Genomic DNA, 22,856 nt, shown 5'->3' with positions numbered 1-22,856 from the left:
ATAATACATGCACTGTTCAACACGTCTTATAATATTAGCTTGTAATATTAACGTGTTGAAGGTTCCTCCAGCGGCTGATCAGCAGGACAAACTTGGTCTTTGAGGACAGAGTGATAAGAGATGATGCTGGACAGAGAAATAAGCCACGAGTGATGGACATGCACTTACTGTAGATGAAGCTACACACGCCTGCACTAGTCATGCTGTATTCTCAGGTGAATACTTTCCACTGACAGAGCAGTGGCAGTGTCTCTGCATCTGTTATGAACTCTTTAGGGGCTCAGAGTAAGTGGACTTTGAGGTTATATTTCCAGATTTTCTTAACCTGGGTCCTACATTTGACATATTTCAGGGTCTAAATGAAAAATTGCTCTATGAGATCCTCCAGGGAAGTTACGTGCAAGCAAAGAAGTTTTTGTCATTGTCAGGGTCAGATTGATGTATTATAATGTATAATGAGCGGTTGGTTATGCAAAACAGACTCCTGACAAGGTGAGACAAGACCCCAACAGAAAGTTCTGTCCACTCTTGTCCTCTTCTAGTCCATCAGGTTTGTTGGCTGGTAGCACTTCCATGTCAAAGGTGTTCTTATCAACCTCCTTTCGGGCTGAATTACCATCAAACCGAACATTTCCGTTCTCGTTAAAGTCTTTACGTTTTTGTTTTTCTGTTAATAACAACAGCACCTATATGAAGTCTTCTTCTGTAACTTTTCTGTTGCTGTTTTCTTCTCCCTTAGTCAGCTCTGTAAAGCATTTAAAGCTCACACGTGTTATGGTTTGTGTTTGCTTTGAGTCTGTTTTCTTTAATTTGTTAGACGTCTCTTTCACTCAGCTCCTCCTTCCCTTATTCTTTCTCTTTGTCTTTCTTCTTTTCCCTGCTCAGGACTAGTCAGTTAGCTACCAATCTAAAGTTTTTTTGCTCTCCACATAAATTGAGAGAAATATTAAAAATATCCTCCATATTGTTTGCAAATGTTTCACATTTTTTGCCACAGTGTCAACAGGCAGAGGTGAAATCATAAACTTAATGATATGACATGTGTGATCTGATTGTTCTTGGCGTTGCTCTTGCTGTTCAGAGTCAATTAACGTAACAGGGTCTTAACCAATCAGAATAATGTGTTATATGTGTTATAAATTATCCTTAAAGTGGTAAACTTCTTTTAAGGAGTAAGAAAAGCCACAAGCTCCACTGTCAAGGGCAGTCTTCATTTCTATGCTACACACAGGAGTTGGGGTTCTGCCCCTTCCTTGATTGGGTTTTTGCATTATTGTTTGTCTCACATGGTAGTCATTTAACAGTAGACAAACAAACTAGCAAAAAAGTTCAGCAACTCCGGATCTCTCTGCTAAAAAAAAATGGAGTTTGATAGTTTTGAAAAGAGGGGCATAAGACTGATTCTTTCTCACCTTCCAGAGAGGTGTCTCTCTCTGCAGGGATCCTTTCTGTAATGCTGTCAGACACTTAGAATAACAACCTGAGCCTGTCAGTGGTAAAACAAGAACTTTTAGAGGACAGACTTTGATTGGGAGTATCTCACTGGAGTTTATTTTCAGCCATCTCAGTCGGTTTAGTCGCTGAATCATCCTCTGGAGCAGCTCCAACATATTTTGGACCTATACGTCATTTAGACCCCAAACTATGTATGAGAGGCCCTGGGTTTAAAATTCCAGAAATTCCCCTTTAAAACACGACTGAGAGAAGAAGAGGGGCATTTTGTGGGAGGGAGAAAACTGATGAATCCACCATTAAACACGAGCTCTGGTGAAATGCCATTCGTGCAGATGAAAACACAGATGAAGTATGTGAGGGAGCGGTGATAATGACAATGTGCAGGGTGCTTTGTGCGCCATACTTCATCCTGCCCTCAGGATCTCACACACGCTCACACACACAGGAATGCAGAGCCAGAGCTGTCTCGCTCTGGGGTGCTTGTCTCATAATGGCTCTGCAAAAAATAGCTTAAAAATTTTGTTGGGGCTGGAGCAAAAAAAAGAAAAAAGAATAATGATGCATCACAACGCATTAGCACAGCATGCCACGAGATGATGGGTGCACGTGTGTGTGCGTGTGACGGCTCCACAGACAGACGTGGAGGGCCTGTGAGTGACAGAAAGGCTAATTGACAAGCGCAGACTCACAGGAGCGGAGAGTCAATGGGGCCCGCGAGAGCGTACCTTCTCCCGATGATGAAGCCGAACACCATGAACACCAGGATGATGGTCCCCGCCACGGCCACCACCGCGATGATGATGACCGGGTTCTGCTCGCTGGACACGATGGCAGCTGATGAGACGGACACACACACACACAAGGACACACAGACAAACAGGCAGAGAGACAGAGACGCTCAGAGTGAACTTCAGCACTTCAAAGAGAACAATCTGCAGGACATAATTGAGCCCAATGAGAGGCGTGGAGATTGATAACCCCCCTCCTCTCCTCCCCTCTGAGGGAGCCAAGGAGGGCCGCTTCTATTTTTGAGCCGTCCTTATACACACGGCTCTACTGTTTCAGAAAGTGGGCTTAATAGTCCCAGACGGCGACGGCGATGCCCTTCATCTCAAACAAAGACACATTCAGGTTGGATTGTTTCCCACTCAGAGCTCTCTCAGAGCTCAAACTGTTTGCGTTGACAAACTGCCGATTGCTCTGAAGAATGACTTCTCCAGGAATCGTATAAAGTCAACGTAAGCGGTGTATGAGGGGGGAAATTCATGCATTTTAAATCAAGTGGATCTGCGCTGTATAAATGGAAGAGGTTTTTTTTTCTTTGCGGTCTGTCTAAGGAGGGAGGGGAGGCTGAAAAACGTGGCAACACTTGATATCTTCATAACCGAGCAGTTGTCCAATTATTCCGCGAGGAGCTGCGAGAACTTTACTGTCATATTAAACATTTGCAGGCTTCCCCCTCGAGGCCGTTGCAGAGGAGACTCGTGGTTCACTGTTACGGTCAAGGACAATTTGACTGGACTGCAAACTTGTAACCTTGTTCCAGGATACACTCTGCATGTGGTATGAGTAATTAATGTGTCCTTTAATGCAGGAATGCTGCATGTAAGGTGAGGTGAGGGGGTGGGCGTGTTTGAGGGGGGCGGGTTGGGTGTTTGGGCACAAAACTGAAGGGAAATGAGAGGGAGTGTGGTTTTTGGGGAATTTAAAAATAAAGACAGTGGCCCTTAGAGTCCAGAGGAGAAAACATCAAATGTACAAAAGTGAACTGAGATGGTGACCCATTTTCTGAAGCTGCATTGTTTCCTGTCTCGAGTTTCTGACGGAGGAAAAGGCAAAGAGAGTTTTTGCTTCCAAAGTTCCTCTCTTTTTTAAACCAGGCAAAAGAGATCAGAGATTTACTCTAAGCTTTTTTTTCTAAGTCAAATGTTTTTTTTTTTAATTATTTTTTGGTTTGTTTTTGGGGCATTTTTGCCTTTCTGACAAGACAGCTGAAAAGAGACAGGAAATATGTGTAGTAGAGAGAGGGGGAAGACATGCAGCACATGATCGTGGCCGGGAAGCGAACCAGCGACCTCTACGACGAGGACTATATCCTCTCTATGTGGGGCGCTTAGGCCGCGAGGCCAGCAGTGCCCCGGTTTTATTTAACCTTATTTTATTTTACTTTATTTTACCTTTATCATTACTATTATTATTGTTGTTATATTTCTAACTATGTAAGTACATTGTTGTATTCCCATGTCTCGTGTTGTAAGCTGCTGGAACAAAATAATTTCCCCCAATGAGGTATCAATAAAGAATATCTTATCTTATCTACTCAAATCTCTAACAGTTGGGCCGTCTACAGACCACTTTTGCTTTACTCCAATTTGATAATATCAATAGCAGAAACTTGTCATTTCAGGTCATGTGAGCCGGACATTCAGAGAATGAATAACTTCACTCCAGTCAGGAAGAATCCATCAGATCAAGTGTTTACACATTGACCTGAATAACAAACATCTTAAACCAGCCCTCTCCACCAGACATTTCTAAAAGTTTAGGTGAAACATTTTGATTCTGATCAGGCTATTGCTCCTGTTAATATTGCTCCATGCAAACAGAGCAAGTATAAGACATTGTGATCTGTCTCAGAGGCACCCCTCTCCTAAACTCACCACACAGCAGCACTCAAGGCAAAGCTAATGCAAGTGATTAGATTTAAATGAGCTCATCCTCATGGCGCTACAGTAGCTTGTCCTTGTGCTTATTCACTTTTCCCATGACGTGTTGTCAGCATAAAAGTCAAAGCAATTTCTGTTTGCTTTGCTTGAAAGCAAATAATTTCCCTGGGCTATTACAACAGGAGCTGGAAACATTAACAGGTTGTGCATAAATCTGCAGCTGAAAGCCGGTGTTTAAAACGATGTGCAGATATGCCGCTGTGGTCAAACTCTCGCTCTGTGAGCTGCTTGGCAGCTCTGCGTGTGGAGACATACAAAGCTCTCTGTGAGCTTCGTATTCAAAGGATCATCAGCCAGGTGCAAACACAGAGAAGTGGTAAACAGATTCAGCAGAACAAAAGCAGCAGTGATTGAAAAGGTGTGGTCTGAACATGTGGATCGTACCTGTGGCCTCCTCCTTGGTGGTTATCTCCAGTCTGGGGCCGTAGGTGCCGTACCCGGCCTCTGTGAAGGCCCTGATCTGGAACACGTAGGACGTGCTGGGCTTCAGGTTGCTCACTGTGGCTGATGTGGACTTGGATCTCACTGTGGAGTAGATCCGGTCCTTCTGATCCTGCACGAGGAACAAATCATCTTTAATTCAAAAACAACCTCAACACTCAGGCCGGATCCAACCCTCCAATGAAGTTATCTCAATGTCTGTGCAGAGATCCTTCAGAGGATGTAATTACCTGCTCTTTGAAAACAGAATGAATGTAATCTAACAAGGACTCATCCTTTTAAATACACAGAGTGCAGATTTAGTTTAGTTTAGTAGACATGTCAATGTTATCATGAGTCCTGACACTGGAGAGAGAACAAGGTCAAAATTCAACAGGATGCTAAAGGACTTACAGCTTGTATTTCTTAATAAATCTCTGCTATCATAAGAATAAACTCTTATTTGTTGTTTAAACTCTATCGTCTTGTTAAATGCAATTTAAATTACATTTCCACCGCTGTAATTTCATCAGTGAACAAACCCTCCAGATTCACTGCTCTGCTGCTGCAAGGTCTTTCTCACAGGAATATTCCATTTATAACTTAATTTTGATTTTTTTAAAGGACAAAATTAGTTTCCCAGTAAACTTTAAAGGGCAATTTCAGTATTTTCCTGTCTGAGGCAAACTGGGACATACTGTATGGGGTGTCGAAAATTCAGAAATAGAAAACTTTTTAATTTCTGCTCTCCACCACCATGTGGCAGGCCATAATGGCTGCAATAAAGGTGCTTGTTTTGACCTCAGATTGTTAGTCTGAATTTCAGATTGTTCAGAAAACATCAACAGAGATGGACCTTTTTGTTGTCAGAAATCATTGAAACCTGAAACAGCTGACACATCCCCTGTCCAAAGGAACCAGACAGAAACAGACATTTTACTCTGCAGAACACTGGAGTTGCCGGTCTACCGGGATTGTTCTGTCTTGTACAAAAGTAATGCTGTTTCATAATCTATCAATTAAAGATCAAACTCAAGAAATGACAAAAAAATTGAAACGTAAATCACTGAAAACAATACAACTTTATAAGCTTTTACATCAGAAGTAAGCCCTTTCAGTAAACCACAGTCAAGAGGTCACAACATGGTGACACATGATAGAGGGCGCTGCATCGTGGGGACGAGCAGCACAGTTATTACTGACATCCATTTGAAACTCCAGTCTGGTTGGAGAGGAAACTTAGAAAAGCTGATACGAATGATTTTCATATTCATCTTTGTTTGCCTGATGTGTTTTTACTATGTTGGTATTTCTGTCTCTGTGAGGACATTTAAGTCTTTCTTTTTAGTAGATGAACTTTGAAAAGTTTCATTTGCCTGAAAGGATTTTGTTGCAGATAATTTTTGACAGTATTCTTTTAACGTGTTTCAGATTCAAATATTACTTTTCTGCAAATTCAAATTAACACAAAGCCTAAATTTCCAAAACAAAGCATCAAACTGTAATGCAGACTCAAAGCAGAGCCAGTGTGACTAAAACTCTGCTTACTGAGAAGGTACAAAACAACTAAGACGGTCATTGCTTCCCGCTGTGAATTCAAGACATAAAATTGTGTTGAACATGAAGCCTGGTGTTCCTCTACCGTTCTTTGGATTATCAGTGAAATATAAGAACCACACTGCCAGCTCGAGTCCACTTTTACTGTGACGAACAGACAAAAGATCTGTGACATTAACTCACAGCTCCCACAATGCAACACCGGTCTCCTCCCTCCGCTGCATTATTATAAACTCAGGTCACAACTCCTGATGGAGTCACTAACACCATATGGAGATGTAGTTTATGCATTAAATAAGGCGATGTGACTTTAAAACTGTCACTCAAGAAGATAGTGAACGTCTTTGCCAGCTGGAAAAAGAGGCCCCTTCTGTCGTAGCAGGTACATCGTTTGTTATCTTTAATTCACCAGCAGTAATGGTCGACCAATCATACGCCTTTGTGCTGAAGTTGGGGTGAAACATCTGGATGAAACTGTGCAAATGTAGCTGTGTGAGTGTGCTTGTGTTTGCATCTTAACATGCATAGTGTTGCATCAAAGGCACCTCTGTATTCATAGTGCTGCAATATGGGCTTTGGTGATTTTGGCTTGGGAGCAGGTGTGGATCCAGAGGAGTGGCCACTTGAAATCTGATGGTGAACTCAAACCTTCCCCTAAATCCTAAATAAATGATTTGGGCTCTGTTGCACCAGTAGACTTTTATTTATGTATTTATTTATTCATGGTATATCTATTGGGGACAGATACAGAATACACACACAAACTGAAAACAGCCATCCAATGAAGGCTTATAGTGTTCATAACTGATGCTTATTTGCAACACCAGTCCCTTGAAGGGCTTTTGTGTGAGTTAAAATTATTAAAAACTATGAACGATCCCAACCAGTCAATAGTTTGGAGTTATTTTTTACCACATATCTTTATTTGTGAGTTTTAAAGTCTAAAGCAGAAGTTGATAAAGAGAAAATCTTGTGTGCTAAGTGAAAAGACTATCTAACCGTGAGATGACCTGCAACATCGACAACATAGACCCAGAGAAAAATATCTTACAGATCAAGAGAGGAATCCATTTAAATGCACAGGCCTGTGCACGTATTGTGTACTTTGTTGTTGATCTGTAAATGTTTTGCTCGGCAAAGGCCCAAATGGAATGCCAGGGTCTGTTAGGAGTGTAGTTGTTGTTTCCAATTTTCCAGTTTTACAGCTGGGCAGAGCACAGCCACAGTACGTGACATAGGAGGCTGATTCGTCAGTGTTTGTGCGAGGCTGTGGCCAGCAGGACTGGCATCAGAGCTCTTTGATTTGCTGGGTTAAATCCGCTCCATTAAACCTGGCTGTAAAAAGCTGATGTGTTCAGACTTGAAACACAGGGAAGCAGCAGAGAAATTTATGTGGAAGGGGAGAGGAGATAACAGTAACAGATTGCTAATTCTGGCAGTGCAGCAGGCTGGGATTGTGTGTGTGTGTGCTAACACGTGCGTGGGGGCGGCTGTGAAGGACTACAGCCTGATTAAAATCTTATGAGCATCTCATTCATTATTGCAATTATGAGACAAAGAAGGTACTTGCAGAATCTTGTGAATTCCACTCACAGCAGCGTGCAGAAAGAATACAAAATGAAGAGTCGGCAAAAGTGAAAGTGACGTGAGAGATGAAGGGGGAGGGGTTTCAGAAGGAGACAAGGACACAACCAAGTCTCCTTCACACTCACTGTTTTGCGGTATTTGGATTTTGTCTATCCCATGCAAACCAACATACGGAAGCTCTGAGTGGCAAAAGAGAAAAAACAAGTGATCTGATCCAGAATCTAATATAAACTGTTCTCTCTCTCCTGTGTTTAGGACTCAAAGACAAGTGAAACAAGTGCAGGGAGAAATTTTGGGAGGTGAATTAAAAAATGTTTTATTAAATTATTTTTAAATCTGTTTAAACATGTGAAAAATGGAATGCATCTTCGGCATTTGGAATTAAAAAAGTTTCCCAAGGTGACCTTTCTGGGTATTTGATATTTTCTCAGCATATTTAAGAAAAAAAGACAAAAATTAAAAGAATTTTTTTTTAAACTATTTCTTACACTGCAAAAAACTCAAATCGTACAAAATGTTTTCTGTGTTATTATTTGTAAAAAAAAGAAGTCTGGATATATTTCTTGCAACAAGATGTAACACTTATATCAAGAAACTCATCAAGATTTGTAATTTTTTTTGCTGCATTGGCAGCTATTCTTACTCACAAGAATCAATTAAGTCATTCATTTTAATTGTAAAATCTTGAAATAAGATTTATTGCTGGACATGTCAGGTCAATGTTGCTAATATCACCTGTTATGAAATTATTTAAGCATAAGTTAGACAAATACACTCAGTAAAATGTTATTTCTTTGCAGTGTACCCATCTTAAAGATTTTTTTTATTATTATAAAACTCAAGATTATTACCTACCAATCACTTATCAACCCACAGGAAAATTAAAAAACAACATCAGACTTAGAAAATGGATCATCTGTTCTTTTTACTCTAATTTGCTGTGGCTTTCATAGAGAACATTTAATTACATTTTTAAGTAAATTATTGAAACAAAATATAGTGAAGCTTTTCGGAGTCTTTAGCTGTGTGGAGGGTAAAGGTTAAAGACATAAATAAGGACACAGTCAGTGTTTCAAACTCACTTTTTCGTAGTATTTGATTTCGTATTCTTTGATGACTCCGTTGGGTTGGTGCGGCTCCTGCCAGGAGAGCTGGATGCTGCGCTGCTGCACTTTCTCCTTGATGACCTCGCTGACCTGGGACGGAGCTGTTTAGACAAGAAGACGTCAATAAGAGGAGGGCAAACCCTCAACGCACGCACATGCATACAGCCAGCCACTAATCAGCTGCAATGACTCCTCCTGAGCGGCCCTGTCGAGCTGACGGATATTCACAAGGGTGTTTCTAAATGTTTACGGCTCATGATCGAAATTTCAATTACAGCGCAAACAGTGGAAGATAGCGTTACCGCAGCTTGTGGAAAAAAACTGCCATATGTAGATTATGAATGACAATTCAGTTCAATTAATTCCAACATTTCCAGCAGAACGAGCAGCCACTTCCTCCCCCTGATGACAGGAGTATTGAAAAAGCCTCTTAAAGAGAGAGAGGCTGTACCTGCAACCTCCTGACATCAGTCTTATGCACACAAATTATCTCTGGCTCTTTGCATGACTCATCCTAAGTGTCTGGCTGCCTGGATTAAGTGCAGTTAGATTTGCTAAACAGTGCGCACACACACAGTGATATTTTTCGTTGTCAGTAGCCAAAGGTGAATGATGTTACTGAACTTAAAAACCTCGAGTCGATGGAGCTTTATCCTGTAAAGTAATGTCTCAGCACAAAGCTCAGTCTTTTTGTTTAATCATTACTTTTACTACTGATGCAACAACCATTACTGCTGCTTCAAAAACAAAAAACAGGTACTGTAGCTCTGTTTCTGCTGGCGGACATTTTCCTTACAGACTAGGAACCTTTGGAGGAACTTGAGAAGTTTCAAACAAGCTCTTAAATATGGATGTTTCAAAGCGACTCATTACCCTGTCGTTCCAACATAAATTAAAGTCCAGACTTTAGACTAGTCCAAAGGAAAGAAAACTTCTGAGAAAACTTTCCAAATCAAGCACAATTTTTGTAACAGAGCTAAGCAAAGGATCACAGTCTGCAGGTACACAAAATCACATTTGTTTGCAGAGTGTTTCTAACACTAGCAGAGCTAGCACCACCAGCCCTCAGTCCTCCCTGCAGGTTAACATCCATATACCTGTACTGGTTACTCAGTGCTCCTGGTGGAGTTGTTATATGTCAGTTTAACCAAACACAGCTGACATACAACTTTATCTCCATTTACTAGATCAACATACTGACAAACCACATTACACTAAAAGACAAAATCTGTCATCTGTACTTGTTTAACTCCAGGTAGTAGAGCCCTTGGCAGTGGCTGGTGTCTGCGCTACAGCTTAGACACAATATTTGACCGCAGTTTTGGCCCTACAATAACAGAAATATCAATAATGAATTTAACCAACTTATAATTAAGGAGCCGACTTGTCGATCTAAAAAGCACTTTCTTGTGACTCTATTTCATCCTAAAAGTCTCTAACAGCGCTGAGCTTCCATGATTGGTCAAGAACACTCATCATTTATTTTAGCCTACACTTTTTCAAAATCTCTAAACTAAAATCAGTGGTAAGAACCAATAAGTTGACAGTAGCATGATGTGAAACTCGTCTGTGTTCACTGTTAATGCACATTCACACTCATAATGATGCATGTCCAACAACATGGTACAATACTAAAAAGAGACAAACTACAGAGGAAGAAACGAGAGCACAGCTTTTTCAAATCTTATCAGAGTGAATCTCTTGATCCCAGTTTGTCTTTAGACCTCAGTGTTAATGCACACATGAAGGCTCTAAAGGAACCTTTCACATCCTAACAAACTGATTCGACACAAAAACATCCGGACACTTCACGTGGAAAACTACTGCATCACAACTGGGACTGCTACCATCACTGAGTACTGCTATTGTTCCTGTGCTGCACTTCAAAATTTAACAAGCAATACAGACATGGACTTTCCTGCTGCTCATGCTGCTATGACTTGTACTGCTACTCAAACTACCCCTCCAATTGCTGCAACTACATCTGCAATTACAGTTATATGCAAATACAAGACAGCTGTTATGCAGAACTGTCTTGTGTTCATTGTTGAAGCAGCATCAACAGCTGCCAACATTGATGTTTCCAGCTCATATGGAGGATGTGTGAGCGAGCAGAAACATTACCCTGGTACAAAGCAACATTATCATTTATTTAGATCCTCGTGTCGGCCCACCTGATGGACTCAAACCATCTCCTGAAAATAAGACCAGCTGGCTCCTTGGAAGCTAAAAGATTCCCCATGTTAGGTAATATGCTGTAACTTTGTTGGATGTTTGTGGCTTAGATTTTGATGGAGATTCAGCTCATGAGAGAAGGTGAATGATGCAAAATGATGCACTTAAGAGACTGTGCTTACTTATTTGGGAGCACACTGAGGTTACAATCTGTTTCAGAGCAGCTTGAATGCCTCACTTCCTTAAAAGTAATGAGAAAAATGTTGATTGTCCAGTTAAAGTAGTCTTATTTAACCTGTTAATAATGCTAACCATCTTTTTGAAAGGTTTTTAATAACTTAAGCGCAAAGAGCTTAAGTCCTTGGAATAAATCAAACAACAAAGTTTGTTTATAAGACAGAATAATGTGAGAGGTTGCAGATTTGCAGTGTGATGTTAATGCTCCTTCTTCTGCAGCTGTGCCCTCTTTTTCTTTATCAACTTCCATTACCTTTACATCACTTTCATAATCATCTTGATTATAATCACTGTCATATTTACCGCACTTTCTTAAAACCCTGGTGAGACAACAAAAGGGCAATCTCTTTGATTCCCTGAGGAGATGATGCTTTCAAAATATACGCTTACTGCAAATCTGCACTCTAAACAGCCTCAGAAATCTTTTTTGTAAACACACCGTGAAATCTTGATGAATCATGTTGCTCTGGGGGCAAAACTTATTAATTAACACGTCTTAGTAAGTTTGAAAAGGCATCCTGGGGACATCATGATCTCTCTCTCTCTCTCAGAGTAAAAGCCACTTGTCAGAAGCCGTGCTTTGATTTCTGTTTCCTGGGCCTTTCACGGATCAGAGAGGTGCTTTTCAAGTGACAGCAGAGTCAGTGAATGAGGAATTTATGCCAAACAAGACGTGGATTCTTCAACGGCAGCACAATGATACAAATTTACTTGATGGTCTTATTCTGAGTACTTTACAGATCATGGAGCAGAGGCTTGTATGGATCTATACCATTCGCTTTTTGCTGCACTGTGCGTTCCAGAAATCATGCAGAGATGTCCTCCATGTTTTTGCCACCGAAAACCAACCAACCAGAGGCAGACCCCTGTTCCCCGGCCTTGCAGAAGCTGCTAAGGTGCTGAAGTGTCTGTGTCATGCTCAGTGACCCGGTGGGAGCGGACCTCTGTAGCCTTTAATGCAGCATGACCCCAGATTGTTTTAAGATGACCTGCCACTAATGACTCCGACTGGATTAAAACCTCATTAGGCCTCATCGGCATTCCTGACAGTAATGCTCACGACAGCGGACACCCAAGACCTTGTCAAAAACCCACTGTTGTGACATGTCCCCTCATAATCCACCCAAAACACAGGAACAATGTTTCCTTTCTCAGCGCAGTCGGCCGGTCAAAGGGACGATTGAGTTTTCCCTCTAGAGTCACAACAAACAGTTAGTGCAGCTTAACTTCATCCAATTTGGCTGCTTTCTCGGCCCCAATCCAGACGACGTCCTTGAAATATGGACCTTTCTCTTCTGCAGTCTAAATCTGCCCTGGGTTTATGGGCACTAAATGATGCTTATGTCTGTGTTTACTGCTTTAATCTGACATGTGCTGTCAGCCCCTGCGGATGTCTTTCTTTTTTACCTTGCATGCGCAAAGAGAAACCCTCATTTTGGATATATATCTAACCCCGTAACAAACTCTTAGATTTGACTGTAAATTGACAGTATAGAGTTCCAAATTGGCCAAAAGAGCTCGGTTTTAATCTTTCTTCAGTTTTTATTTATGTCCAGCTTTTTCAGCATTGTTTTGGTGTCAGTACTTGACAGTAAGAGGAACCATGGGAACCAAAAAGCTGACATTAGAAAGTTTGAGCTGACTAAAGTTACATAACAAACTTTACCAAAGACACAGTCCTTTCAGGTAAAATCAGTGAAGCTGTTTTGTTGTCTCCATGATACGTTTGTGAGATATTTACTGTTTCTCCTGCTTCTGTTTTGAAAACTGGAATCAATAAGAAAAAAAAACACCTAAAAGCTGTTTGTAAGAAAGACGCATAAAAACAAACACACTGATTCACCCTGATGCTGCTGATGATACCAGCTCTGTGCTTTAACCATCGCTCTGCCAACATATCCATCAGAAGAGGAGTACTGGCTGACTGAAGGACTGAGAACAACCCTCTGAGCAAAATGTTAACTCATCTGAACTCAAAACAATATCTCTTGTTTTGTAATCACATTTGGTGAACACATGGCGACACAAACTCAATAAATAGATCTTCTAAGACAAAGTGCAAATTCAGAGCTCGGTGCTTTAGACCGCAGGATCTTCACAGGTGTTATTAAAAAGCATCTGCTAAAACAGGAACAGAAAAATAAACAACATCATCAGGTACACCAAGTCCTGAGAGATTTTAGTTGAGAGAACTAAAAACAGACTGTAGAGGTGTTTCAGATGTCCATTGGTGCACTTTTTTAGCAGCTTTTCTGCCTCTAACTCTGGCTTTGTAACTTCTCTAAAATCTGTGAAATATCAAAACATGTTTTAATCCAATACATGGAAGGTGCTGAAGTACACATACAGTACACTGCAGCAAGTTGTCGGGAGGGAAATTTGAGGGAACAAGCTCTTTCTTTTATGTTACAGTATGATATGATACGATATGAAACGATATGAAAGAAAATGACACGTCACGGTACTATACGATACGATACAAAACGCAACACGACATGGAACAATACGAAATGACACGACGCGTCAAGACAGGATAAAATACGTTATGATACGAAATTAAACAACATAATATGTTACAATACAATACATTACGAAACACAACACAATGCAAGAGGATATGACACGACACGCCAAGACACAATACGTTACGATACAATACGAAACGACACAACATGATACGACACGAAACAATATGTTACGATACAATACATTATGAAATACAACATGATACGAGACGAAATGGCATGTCATGTCACGACATGATACGATACAATATGAAAGGAAATGAAATGATAGGACACGAAACAATACAATACAACACGAAACACTACGATACCATACAATATGGTAGGATGCGACAGTTCAATATCCATTTGTCCTTTTGTTGCAACATTGACACAATCACATATCACTTGATTCAAGGTACAGATAACTCTCAGGTTGCAACCAGGGGTGCATCTCGCTCAGCTGGAAGCAAAGTGTCTGCCCCCTGGTGGCTGTCTGCAGTATAGGTCAAAAACTCTGTCTCCCCCATTCATTTGAATGGGGCTGCAGTCAAACTTTAAAAAATAAACACTGTGCAGCCACAATGGGGTCTGCAGACTCTGGCACAATGCACAATGGCTGCGCCCTGGAGCAGGATTTTTTTGCTTCAGAACCGTACAACGGGAAGAGGCGGAGCAACGCTGTCCATTTTTATTTACAGTCTATGGTTACAACAACTTCAGGGAAGCGGGCTCAGCCAACTCTGTAACATGATTACCTGAGGTATTTCAGTTATTGGTCAGTTCCTGTAACTTTATAGTAAAATAAAAAAATCTGATGGAGTGTTCAAGTGGGGACCTAAAGTCCTGAACAAAATGAATCCTACCCTGTAAATCTAATGCTCCTTGGTAAGACCAGGTTCGCAAACTACTCCAAAAACTTGAGCCTGATCTTGTCTTTCTCCCACAATGACCTGTTTACCTAAAAAACAAAAGGCTCAAATGTTGTGTGCATGTGTATTTTGCCCTTACATCGACTAAATATGAGGGAGCTACAAAATATTCTATGCATGCTCAGAGATTCATGCTGTTAGAAACACATTCCTGTGAAGCAGTGTCAGATATTTCTCAGCGTGATGACCTGTTTTCCCACACAGCCTCTCCTCCCCCAGAGAGTGAGGTAAACTCAGGCATCAGATCTACCCCGTTTGCCCCCTTTGGCACACGGCTGCAGCAGCAATGACTCAGCCTGGTCCGCCCAGGCCCCGCCCCCCATCCTCCACTCCATCTACCCCCACTAAGGTGTCATAGAGCTGGGGGGCCCTGTGTTTCCATAGAGATCATAGGATCAGTGTGCAGTATTAACAGACACGGTGTTCATTGGGCTGCGAGGTGATCATTCCAGCAGGTGGATTTTCAGGAAGTGTCATTCTTGATTTCTCTGGGATGGGAATGAAAATCAACGTTAATTCGAAGAAGGATCTGCTCCTCCAACCCCCGCCTCCTCCTCTCTTTCAGGAGCTTCGTGTGACAGACATTAATGACCAACCTGATATCATGCAGACCAGAAGCGGTCGGCCTCTCTCAGCCTCTAACAGACCTGTGGGCTCAGCACGGCAGAAAATTGTCTAATTGTCCCGCCGCTCTTAAAGAGACTGTTCGGGAAGCCATTTGTGCATTCATTTTGCAATATTAGAAAATGTGTTAGTGACCCTGAACACCTTCTCCTGTAAAGCTAACTGATCCAGAAGCAAGTCGCCGCCGTGCTCTGAATTTGAATAGCTTATGAATACATTAGACGCTGTGTTTTAATATCCTCTTCTTTCACTCAGCCGGCTCATTTCCACTGCGAGGCGGAGAGGCAGAGCGGAGGTAGTTCATTACATAAGCGTCTTTCTCTGCCTCCATGCTCGCCTCATGGCCCGTACCAATGCTATAAACTCATATATTAATTTGTCGCTGTTTTCCAAGATGTGCTCGGGTTCTTCACGCCTAGGGTACCATCGTTGTTGAGGATTGTTGCCATTTAAGAGTGTTTTAAAGGTTGTAACAGGTTTTTAATTTGAACGGCAGATTATAATAACTCCTTGAGAATATAATCAAAAAAGAAGGATCCTCGGGGGCCCGATTTGGGCTTGGAAACAAACATAAAGCACATCTTCTTTACACTTCAAACAGGAAATGAAATATAATTAAACATCGGCAACGTTTGGATGTTGTGGACGTTTTTTCTCCTTGAATTGAAACCACTGGCCCCAGTCCAGAAACCTCCACAGAGCGGTTATTGCTCAGCTCTTGAGGTATTTTCAAATGATTCATACTCCAATATCAGAACAACCTGAGCTAAATGTTTATGAAGACAGGGAAACTCAAAAAATGTGACTTTTTAATTTTTTTATAGATTAAAAATGTCATTTTTCATCAAATTTGGCTTCATTGACTCACAGATCACAGATTCAAAAGAAGTAAGTTATGAAAAAGCTATCGAGGTTCTCATCTTTAGATCAATTTAAACAGGATTATACATCACACAGTCATCTGCAGAGGGATTGTGCCAGTCTGGGTCACATCGTGCCATATTTAAATCACCCAGTGTGATGTCATGATGACAGGAACGCCTTCACTTCTTCAAACAGAAATAAGCACGCTGCTTCTCTCATAGTTTTCACTCCTCGTCAGTTTAAACTTGATTCATTCACAGGGCCGATAAAAGTTAATTCATCATCTTGTGGCTGTTGAGATTCTTTTGAAAATCCATGTTAACATACTTAGGACTCCAGGCTGCCAGCTGGCTTCCCTCTCCTTCATATCAAGTATTTCACACAATAACAAAGACTGATGCTTCTCACATATTTAGTTCCCTTTTCAGCGCTGCAGAGCTGAGTACTTACAGTTCATCAGAGTCTGCCTGTTAGACTGGAGCTTAGATTTAACACATCATCTCCAGCAGTGTGTGAAACAAAAGCCAGGCGACGGTTTGGTCCCTGTTTGGGTTGATACTAACGAGATATGACATAATCTAGATTACTCCTGCTTGATGTTGTGACTGCCATAACAGAGCAGAGAGGGCTGTTGTGAAATGTTGGCATTTTTGGAGTAATGGATGTTTCTGGAGTTCTCTCTGCCAGTGATGCTAAAACGCTGAGTACTTTACAAGAAAGAGTTTTTGCACCAGAAAGACTGCTTTGTGCGTCATTTTTCACAGTTTGAAGTTTTTATTCTACTATTGTGTCATACATATAATCATGTGGCCTGCCTGCATGGGCTTCAAAGACACCGTGAATCCATGCAGTCCAGGATCAGAGCACATTCAGGGAATAAAATGAAAACAAAATAAAATAAAAATGCACACTATTTGAAGAGACTATCTTGTCTTCTTTTCCAGGCTTTTGATACAAAATTAAATCCGTAACTCTGACTCACTTCAATCATTTATACACCACCTCAAGACCTCCCAGTTCATTCAACACATAACCTCTGCCCAACCTCTGTCTTCTGTTTTATTTATTTGCTTTGTTTTTATTTATTTTTATCTTTATTTTTCTGCAAAGCGACTTTTAGTAGCAAGAAAAGTGCTGTACAAATCATATCAATTAATATTATTATTACTAAAATTAGCAAACTTAAACACTTCAAAATTAAACAACCATTCTAGTTTTTGCTCATCTGCCGACCACAATAAATCAGGCTTTTAACGAGCGATTTCATGAAACAATAACTCTCTGAGGTCACCAGAGTTTGTACTGTACAAAAGAAAACTCAGTTTCAACTTTATTCATATCACACAACTTAAAAAGTCTATTTTCTTCAAGGATATTTTTGAACTGACCAACCTCAGCAAAAGGAAGAACAACAGATACTAACCATGCAACTGAGGATCTTTGTATTCTAGATAAACAATATGTTACATATAATTCTATATATATACTCCAGAAACAGGTACCACATTACTCGTGTCAAAGATGCCAGACTTAATCGGCCAAAACAGACATTTTCACAAGCAGAACATGGGAGTTGTTGAGCTATCACTGATCCATTCAGGTATTTCATTTTGTCTGAAGTAACAATAAATAATCAACAAATAAAAACCTGAAACACTCCGATCCCTGCATGTAAACATGAGACTCATGTAAGCTGACACAGAAGCAAAAGAAAGAATATTTAGAGCTTCATTTTGAACAACAAAATCTAAATTGGCTGACGAATTCCCGAGAGGAGACCGGCCCAACTTCATCTTTGCACAAGGCCTTGAAATTCATTCAATCACTCTGCTGTTGGACGTTGTCCACATGCAGGTTTAATCGTACAGGAGTGCTATCTCTAAAGCCTGCTCAGTGTTTTCTGAGCTTTGTTCTGAGTAGAGGTGACACGGTACATGGCGGCTTGTGAAACGCCACACAGATTCTCAAAGCCGCCGGCAAGACGATGGCTCTGTAGCCCAAGAGCGAGGAACCAGTCACGCCAATTCTGTCAGTTCCCCATACATCCATCAGAGCCCCGAGTCTATTCATGTCCTCCGTCCTTCACTCTGTGACTCCATGAGCGTGTTCAGACTTCACACACTCACTACAGAGGAATCATGCTTTTAATTCAAGACTGCTCAAGGTACATTTGGTGGATGAATGGCCTTCAGAGTTTGGCTGTGAGCTTATTTCAGTGTAACCAGCTTCACAGACAGGTGGAGAGTAGCTGGGGGAGATAACATCCACCCACACACACTTTGTGACGGGTTCACACAGGCAAGCAAACACCCACGCACAAACAACCGCATGCTGTAAAAAAAACCCAGCTGCGGTTGCATGGAATTTGGTAAAGCGATCGCTCTGTCTTCAAATGTAAATGCTTCGTTTAAATAAGAAGAGACACACGGCCCCCACAGCGGTGCTTAACGCGGGGATGAGCTGATGGAAGCAGGCAGCAGTTTGACGGTGGAGAGCGAAAGTGTGGAGGTCAGAGAGAGGCTGACTGCTCCGATACGTTCGCCTCTGAATTCAACGACCCGCGTACATCTTTCAACTCATGCAAGAAATGTTTCAAAGCATGAGTGACAATTTTATCTCACACAAAGTGGTTTCCATTTAACCAAACTGCCAAACCTGGACAAGGAAGCCAACAATTTCTCAAACACAAGTCAGTTGGCTACTTTCTGAAGGAGCTTTGTGGAGTGTGAGAAAACACACCTCAGAGACGTCTTCAGGGTTACCTCAGCTCAGGCGTGGAGGCCAAAATTATGAGCGGCAACAAGCAGAGTTGAAACGCTGCTTTAAACTCAGCGCCTGCTCTAAGTTACTAATATGTACAGAAAGTTTTCACACCGCTCGGGTAGCTTGCTTCAGCCAGCAGCCAAAAAACATATCCTCCCATCAAAAGCTGACGGTATCCTCTCTGGAACATCCTGATAGCCTGATGATTCCTATTCACCGTGAACACTTCAGGTGCAGGTGCATGAAATACCCTTGAACGAGGAGTGTTTGAAAATAGAGTTTTAAAGAGCCTGGCAGAGGACGGAGTGCTCGCTGCATAACAATGCCGGTTCGAGGCAGGGACACCTTTAGTGACCATGCGGGGAGGTCAAAGGCGGCTCCGTTTGAAAGCAATTAGCTGGGCCTGATTTGAAGGAGACCTGGGCTGGGTCTTTCATGTTCTATAGGGCTGACAGCTCCAGAGGTGATGGGATGATTATTAATACATATCTGGTGCTTTCACTACTGACAGCTCAACACAGCCATCAGACCTCACCTCATTATTTCCCAGTTCAAGGACCCCGAGATCACTCAGTGGATCAACAGACAGGAATCAGACCTGACTGTCTTTGTCTCTGAGCTGCTTGTCTTCTTGTAACAGCGACAGGACGAGCTTATCAATCGATAAACATCTGTCAATATAACCTGATACACTGCAAGTTTGGGGCGCATCTTTGAAGTGATAGCAGCCTGAAGCATGCATTAGCTTGATTTTAGACTGAAATTTGCTGACTTATGTATTTTGTAAAGGTGTGGTCATTTTTCTTTCATTGTTTTTAGTTTTTCTATTTATCGTCTAGACATTGAAAATATGCAAAACACAAAAAATCTGCAGTTTTGCTGTTAAAGATATCGTCTCCTGTGGGGCTGTGTGCTGAGCTGCAGCCAACGTTAGCTTATGCTTATCAGTTTATGCTCATTTAAGGAGTTTAGAACTCCAATGTTTGTCTCTCCACAGCTCTTTAGTGACTGCAGGATGGTAGGAAGCAGGAAGGAAAGAGTACAAATATATACTTGAGTAAAAGTTCAGTGATACTTTGATCAAATTTGACTTAAGTTGGAGTACAGTACTTTATTAAAAATGCACTTAAAGTACTGAGTACGTTTATGTGTGAAGAGATTTTGTTTACACTACACCTCTCCTGGTTGAAGTTATTTAATATATTTTTACATCTTTATTTATGGTATGGTATCACTTTTATCCCTCTGCACTGAAGTAGCTGCCAACTGTGAGGGGACTGCAAGAGTCCTCATCTGTCACATCAAACTTCCACCAGATCCATATCTGGTCAGTCCCAGACAGCTGGAGTCATGAGGCCGAGGTTTTTCCGCAGTAATTACTGAATCAAGGATTCTCCTCCTCCTCTCCTCATCCATGTTGTCTTTCTGGTCCTCTGAAAACCTCTGACCTGTTGACTCCAGGCCTGGCTCCGCTCATCATGACGGTTTGTTGTAGTAGTTAAGTGAAATACGATCTGGTGATAACACAGAGAGTTTTATTCTGAAAATTAACGGGATGTTTTCATTTTGTTTTGGTGTCTGACTTCCTGTCCCGCTGCGGCTTCCGGCAAAAATAGAAGTCTTCCGGAGGGCTCCGACCTGCCGGATCAGAGACACAGCCGTAACGTAACGGAGCGGATCCAGTGGGAGTTAACACATTGACTAGGATATAAATCTGATTCAGTTCTGGGACGGATCCAGTGGAATTTTGCCCTCAGAGGGTTTGTCTTGTTCTTCTTGTTAAATTTGAGTTTTTTTGTTTGTTTGTTTGTATTGGTATCTTGACCATTGCACCTCAAGCAATAATAATCTGTACACTTTATTTGCTAGTGCTCATCTTTACAATGAGATAGGATATTTGATCTATCTGTATGAACATCCAAAGTTTTATGGTTGTTGACATAAGTTGAAGCTCATCCCTGTTGTGAGATCATTTCATCCCCAGCCTTGCAGAGAGGTCTGATGGAGTCATGTTTATCCATGATGGTGGGATGTGTTTGACCATAAAGCAGCACATTAGATGTCAACGTCTTCAGTTAATAGAATCCCCCCTCGAGTTCTCCCTGCGCTCAAGCAAGTAAATGTTTTTTTGGGGAGTGCGATTCGCTGAGTGCATCACCCATACCTAACAGCTTAAGTACAGCCCTGCGAGCCACTGTGAAGCCTGGAATCAGAATCACAGTGGAAGGTCAGCGGGGGAAATTACATTCATGCTACACTGACATGCACACACGAGGCACACTGTGCATGATTGCCCCTCCAATGCCTCCTGACAGGGAGTTCATTTTAACCTGCTGCACGCTGCAAGCTCTCGTATAATATCAAAATGTCATTCAGCAGTGTAACAGATGCAGAAATCATTGGTCAGCTTTGTTACGTAATTGTTAAGCCAGCAGGGACCCCTCTTACTGCAGGAGCACTCAGCTTTCCTGTGTCAGTGTCCAAATTAGGGAGCAGGGCTGGCAGCCTATCATCAGCAGCTCTTAGCACACTCCCTGATTCCTTCAAGTCAGCGAGAACTGGGTTTGGAATCGCCATATTTATTCTCCCCCATGTAGAGCAAGAATAGAGCCATCTCGACTCCATCGTACGGGAAACAACATTTACATAATCACATAGCAGTAATGGTGAAATGATGGTCCTGCTCATACTGGGCGCTAAAATGCGTCTAGGGGTGCACCTCTCACAAACGGACAGGGTTATATTTAGGCATGAGTGGATCCAAAATGCAGCGACAGGATTTCAGGTTGTCAGCTCCTGGTTCTCACATATTTTTACAAAAATCCACTTTTTGGATTTCTCCATGCATACTGTTTTGTTGTGCTGTTAAAGCCAGATCATGTAGTATGAGGAGTCCAAAAGTCAGCCTAGAGTTGTGGTTTTGGGCGATCAATACAAAAAACACGGGACTCTCCTGCAGGTGAAACACTTCTTTCAAAAGGTTGACTTCTTTTCAGGATTTAGATCATCATATTTGAAGTGCTCCAGTTTTTTGACAAGTGTTGTATTTCATGTGAACACATTTCATAAATCCACACCAATGCTGTTCTCGACTATCAGAGCCAACTGCAAGTAAATATTTCCCCTTTCACATTCCTCCTCAGATAAAATAAATGAATGCACAGTGAAGGAAATCAGCTCAGACGTGTTTCAGCAACACCAGGTGTGAACTGTGATTTCCTCCCCTGTCTCGCAGAAACCAGGTCATGTTTTAGAAGGTCGTAATGAATGACAGGACAGATGGGAAGCAGCATTATGACTCAAAAGACGGTGACATGGAACATAAACTAGACGTGTTCCGCAGCTTGATTGTGCCAAAACCTCCAATTTACCGCAGACGTTAAACTGAGCCTCTTGATTTAAAATCCTCAACCGCTCACGTAAGTAAAAGCGGCCCCAGTTGTTTGTAATAAACGTCCCAGGCTGCCAAACACGAACATTTGTTGACTTCTCCTGGCAATCATAATTATAGTGACAATGCACAGCAGGCCAGCATGTGTGCACAGGATGTAATGTGAGGTGAGGCGGTTTCGTGGAGGTCGCTGGAAACAGATGACAGGGTCAAAAACAGAAGAAAACTCAGCATTCGTCAATAAACCTCTCTCTCTTTCACAGACCGTTTCCATCTGAAGCCACTTAATCAGAGAAAATCCCCCAGAAGTGCTCAGCAGCGTGATGTACAGCCTGATATCCTCTCTCCTAATTGCTGAATTTCCTGAGATCTGCAGAATTCATTGCCTAGAAAGCCAGATGAAGTCATGAAAATACGCGGCATTTGTCCGTACCCCCTTTGCTGTTGAGCTGTGTTATAATGATGCTATCTAGCTCCAGACTGTCAGAGGGAACAAGCTGTGAAACAAACAGGCG

At 41.7% G+C, this 22,856-nt stretch overlaps 1 protein-coding gene across 3 annotated transcripts in view; it reads right to left on the bottom strand.

Annotated features, from left to right (window-relative positions):
• epha7 (eph receptor A7) overlaps positions 1-22,856 on the bottom strand; it is a 118,162-nt gene that overhangs the window by 25,437 nt on the left and 69,869 nt on the right. For 2 of the 3 annotated variants that reach the window (XM_034699880.1, XM_034699881.1), the window contains exons 6-8: positions 8,828-8,952; positions 4,566-4,734; positions 2,145-2,289 (exon numbers count right to left, since the gene is read on the bottom strand). In XM_034699880.1, coding sequence (XP_034555771.1) covers positions 2,145-2,289; positions 4,566-4,734; positions 8,828-8,952 — 439 coding nt within the window. The remainder of the gene's footprint in view (positions 1-2,144; positions 2,290-4,565; positions 4,735-8,827; positions 8,953-22,856) is intronic. The other variant, XM_034699882.1, reaches the window with a different exon arrangement.

The sequence above is a fragment of the Notolabrus celidotus genome, chromosome 13 (genome assembly GCF_009762535.1).
Source record: "Notolabrus celidotus isolate fNotCel1 chromosome 13, fNotCel1.pri, whole genome shotgun sequence".
Lineage (NCBI taxonomy): Eukaryota > Metazoa > Chordata > Actinopteri > Labriformes > Labridae > Notolabrus > Notolabrus celidotus.
The sequence above is the reverse complement of the archived record's forward strand: the minus strand, read 5'-3'. Positions and strand labels throughout refer to the sequence as shown.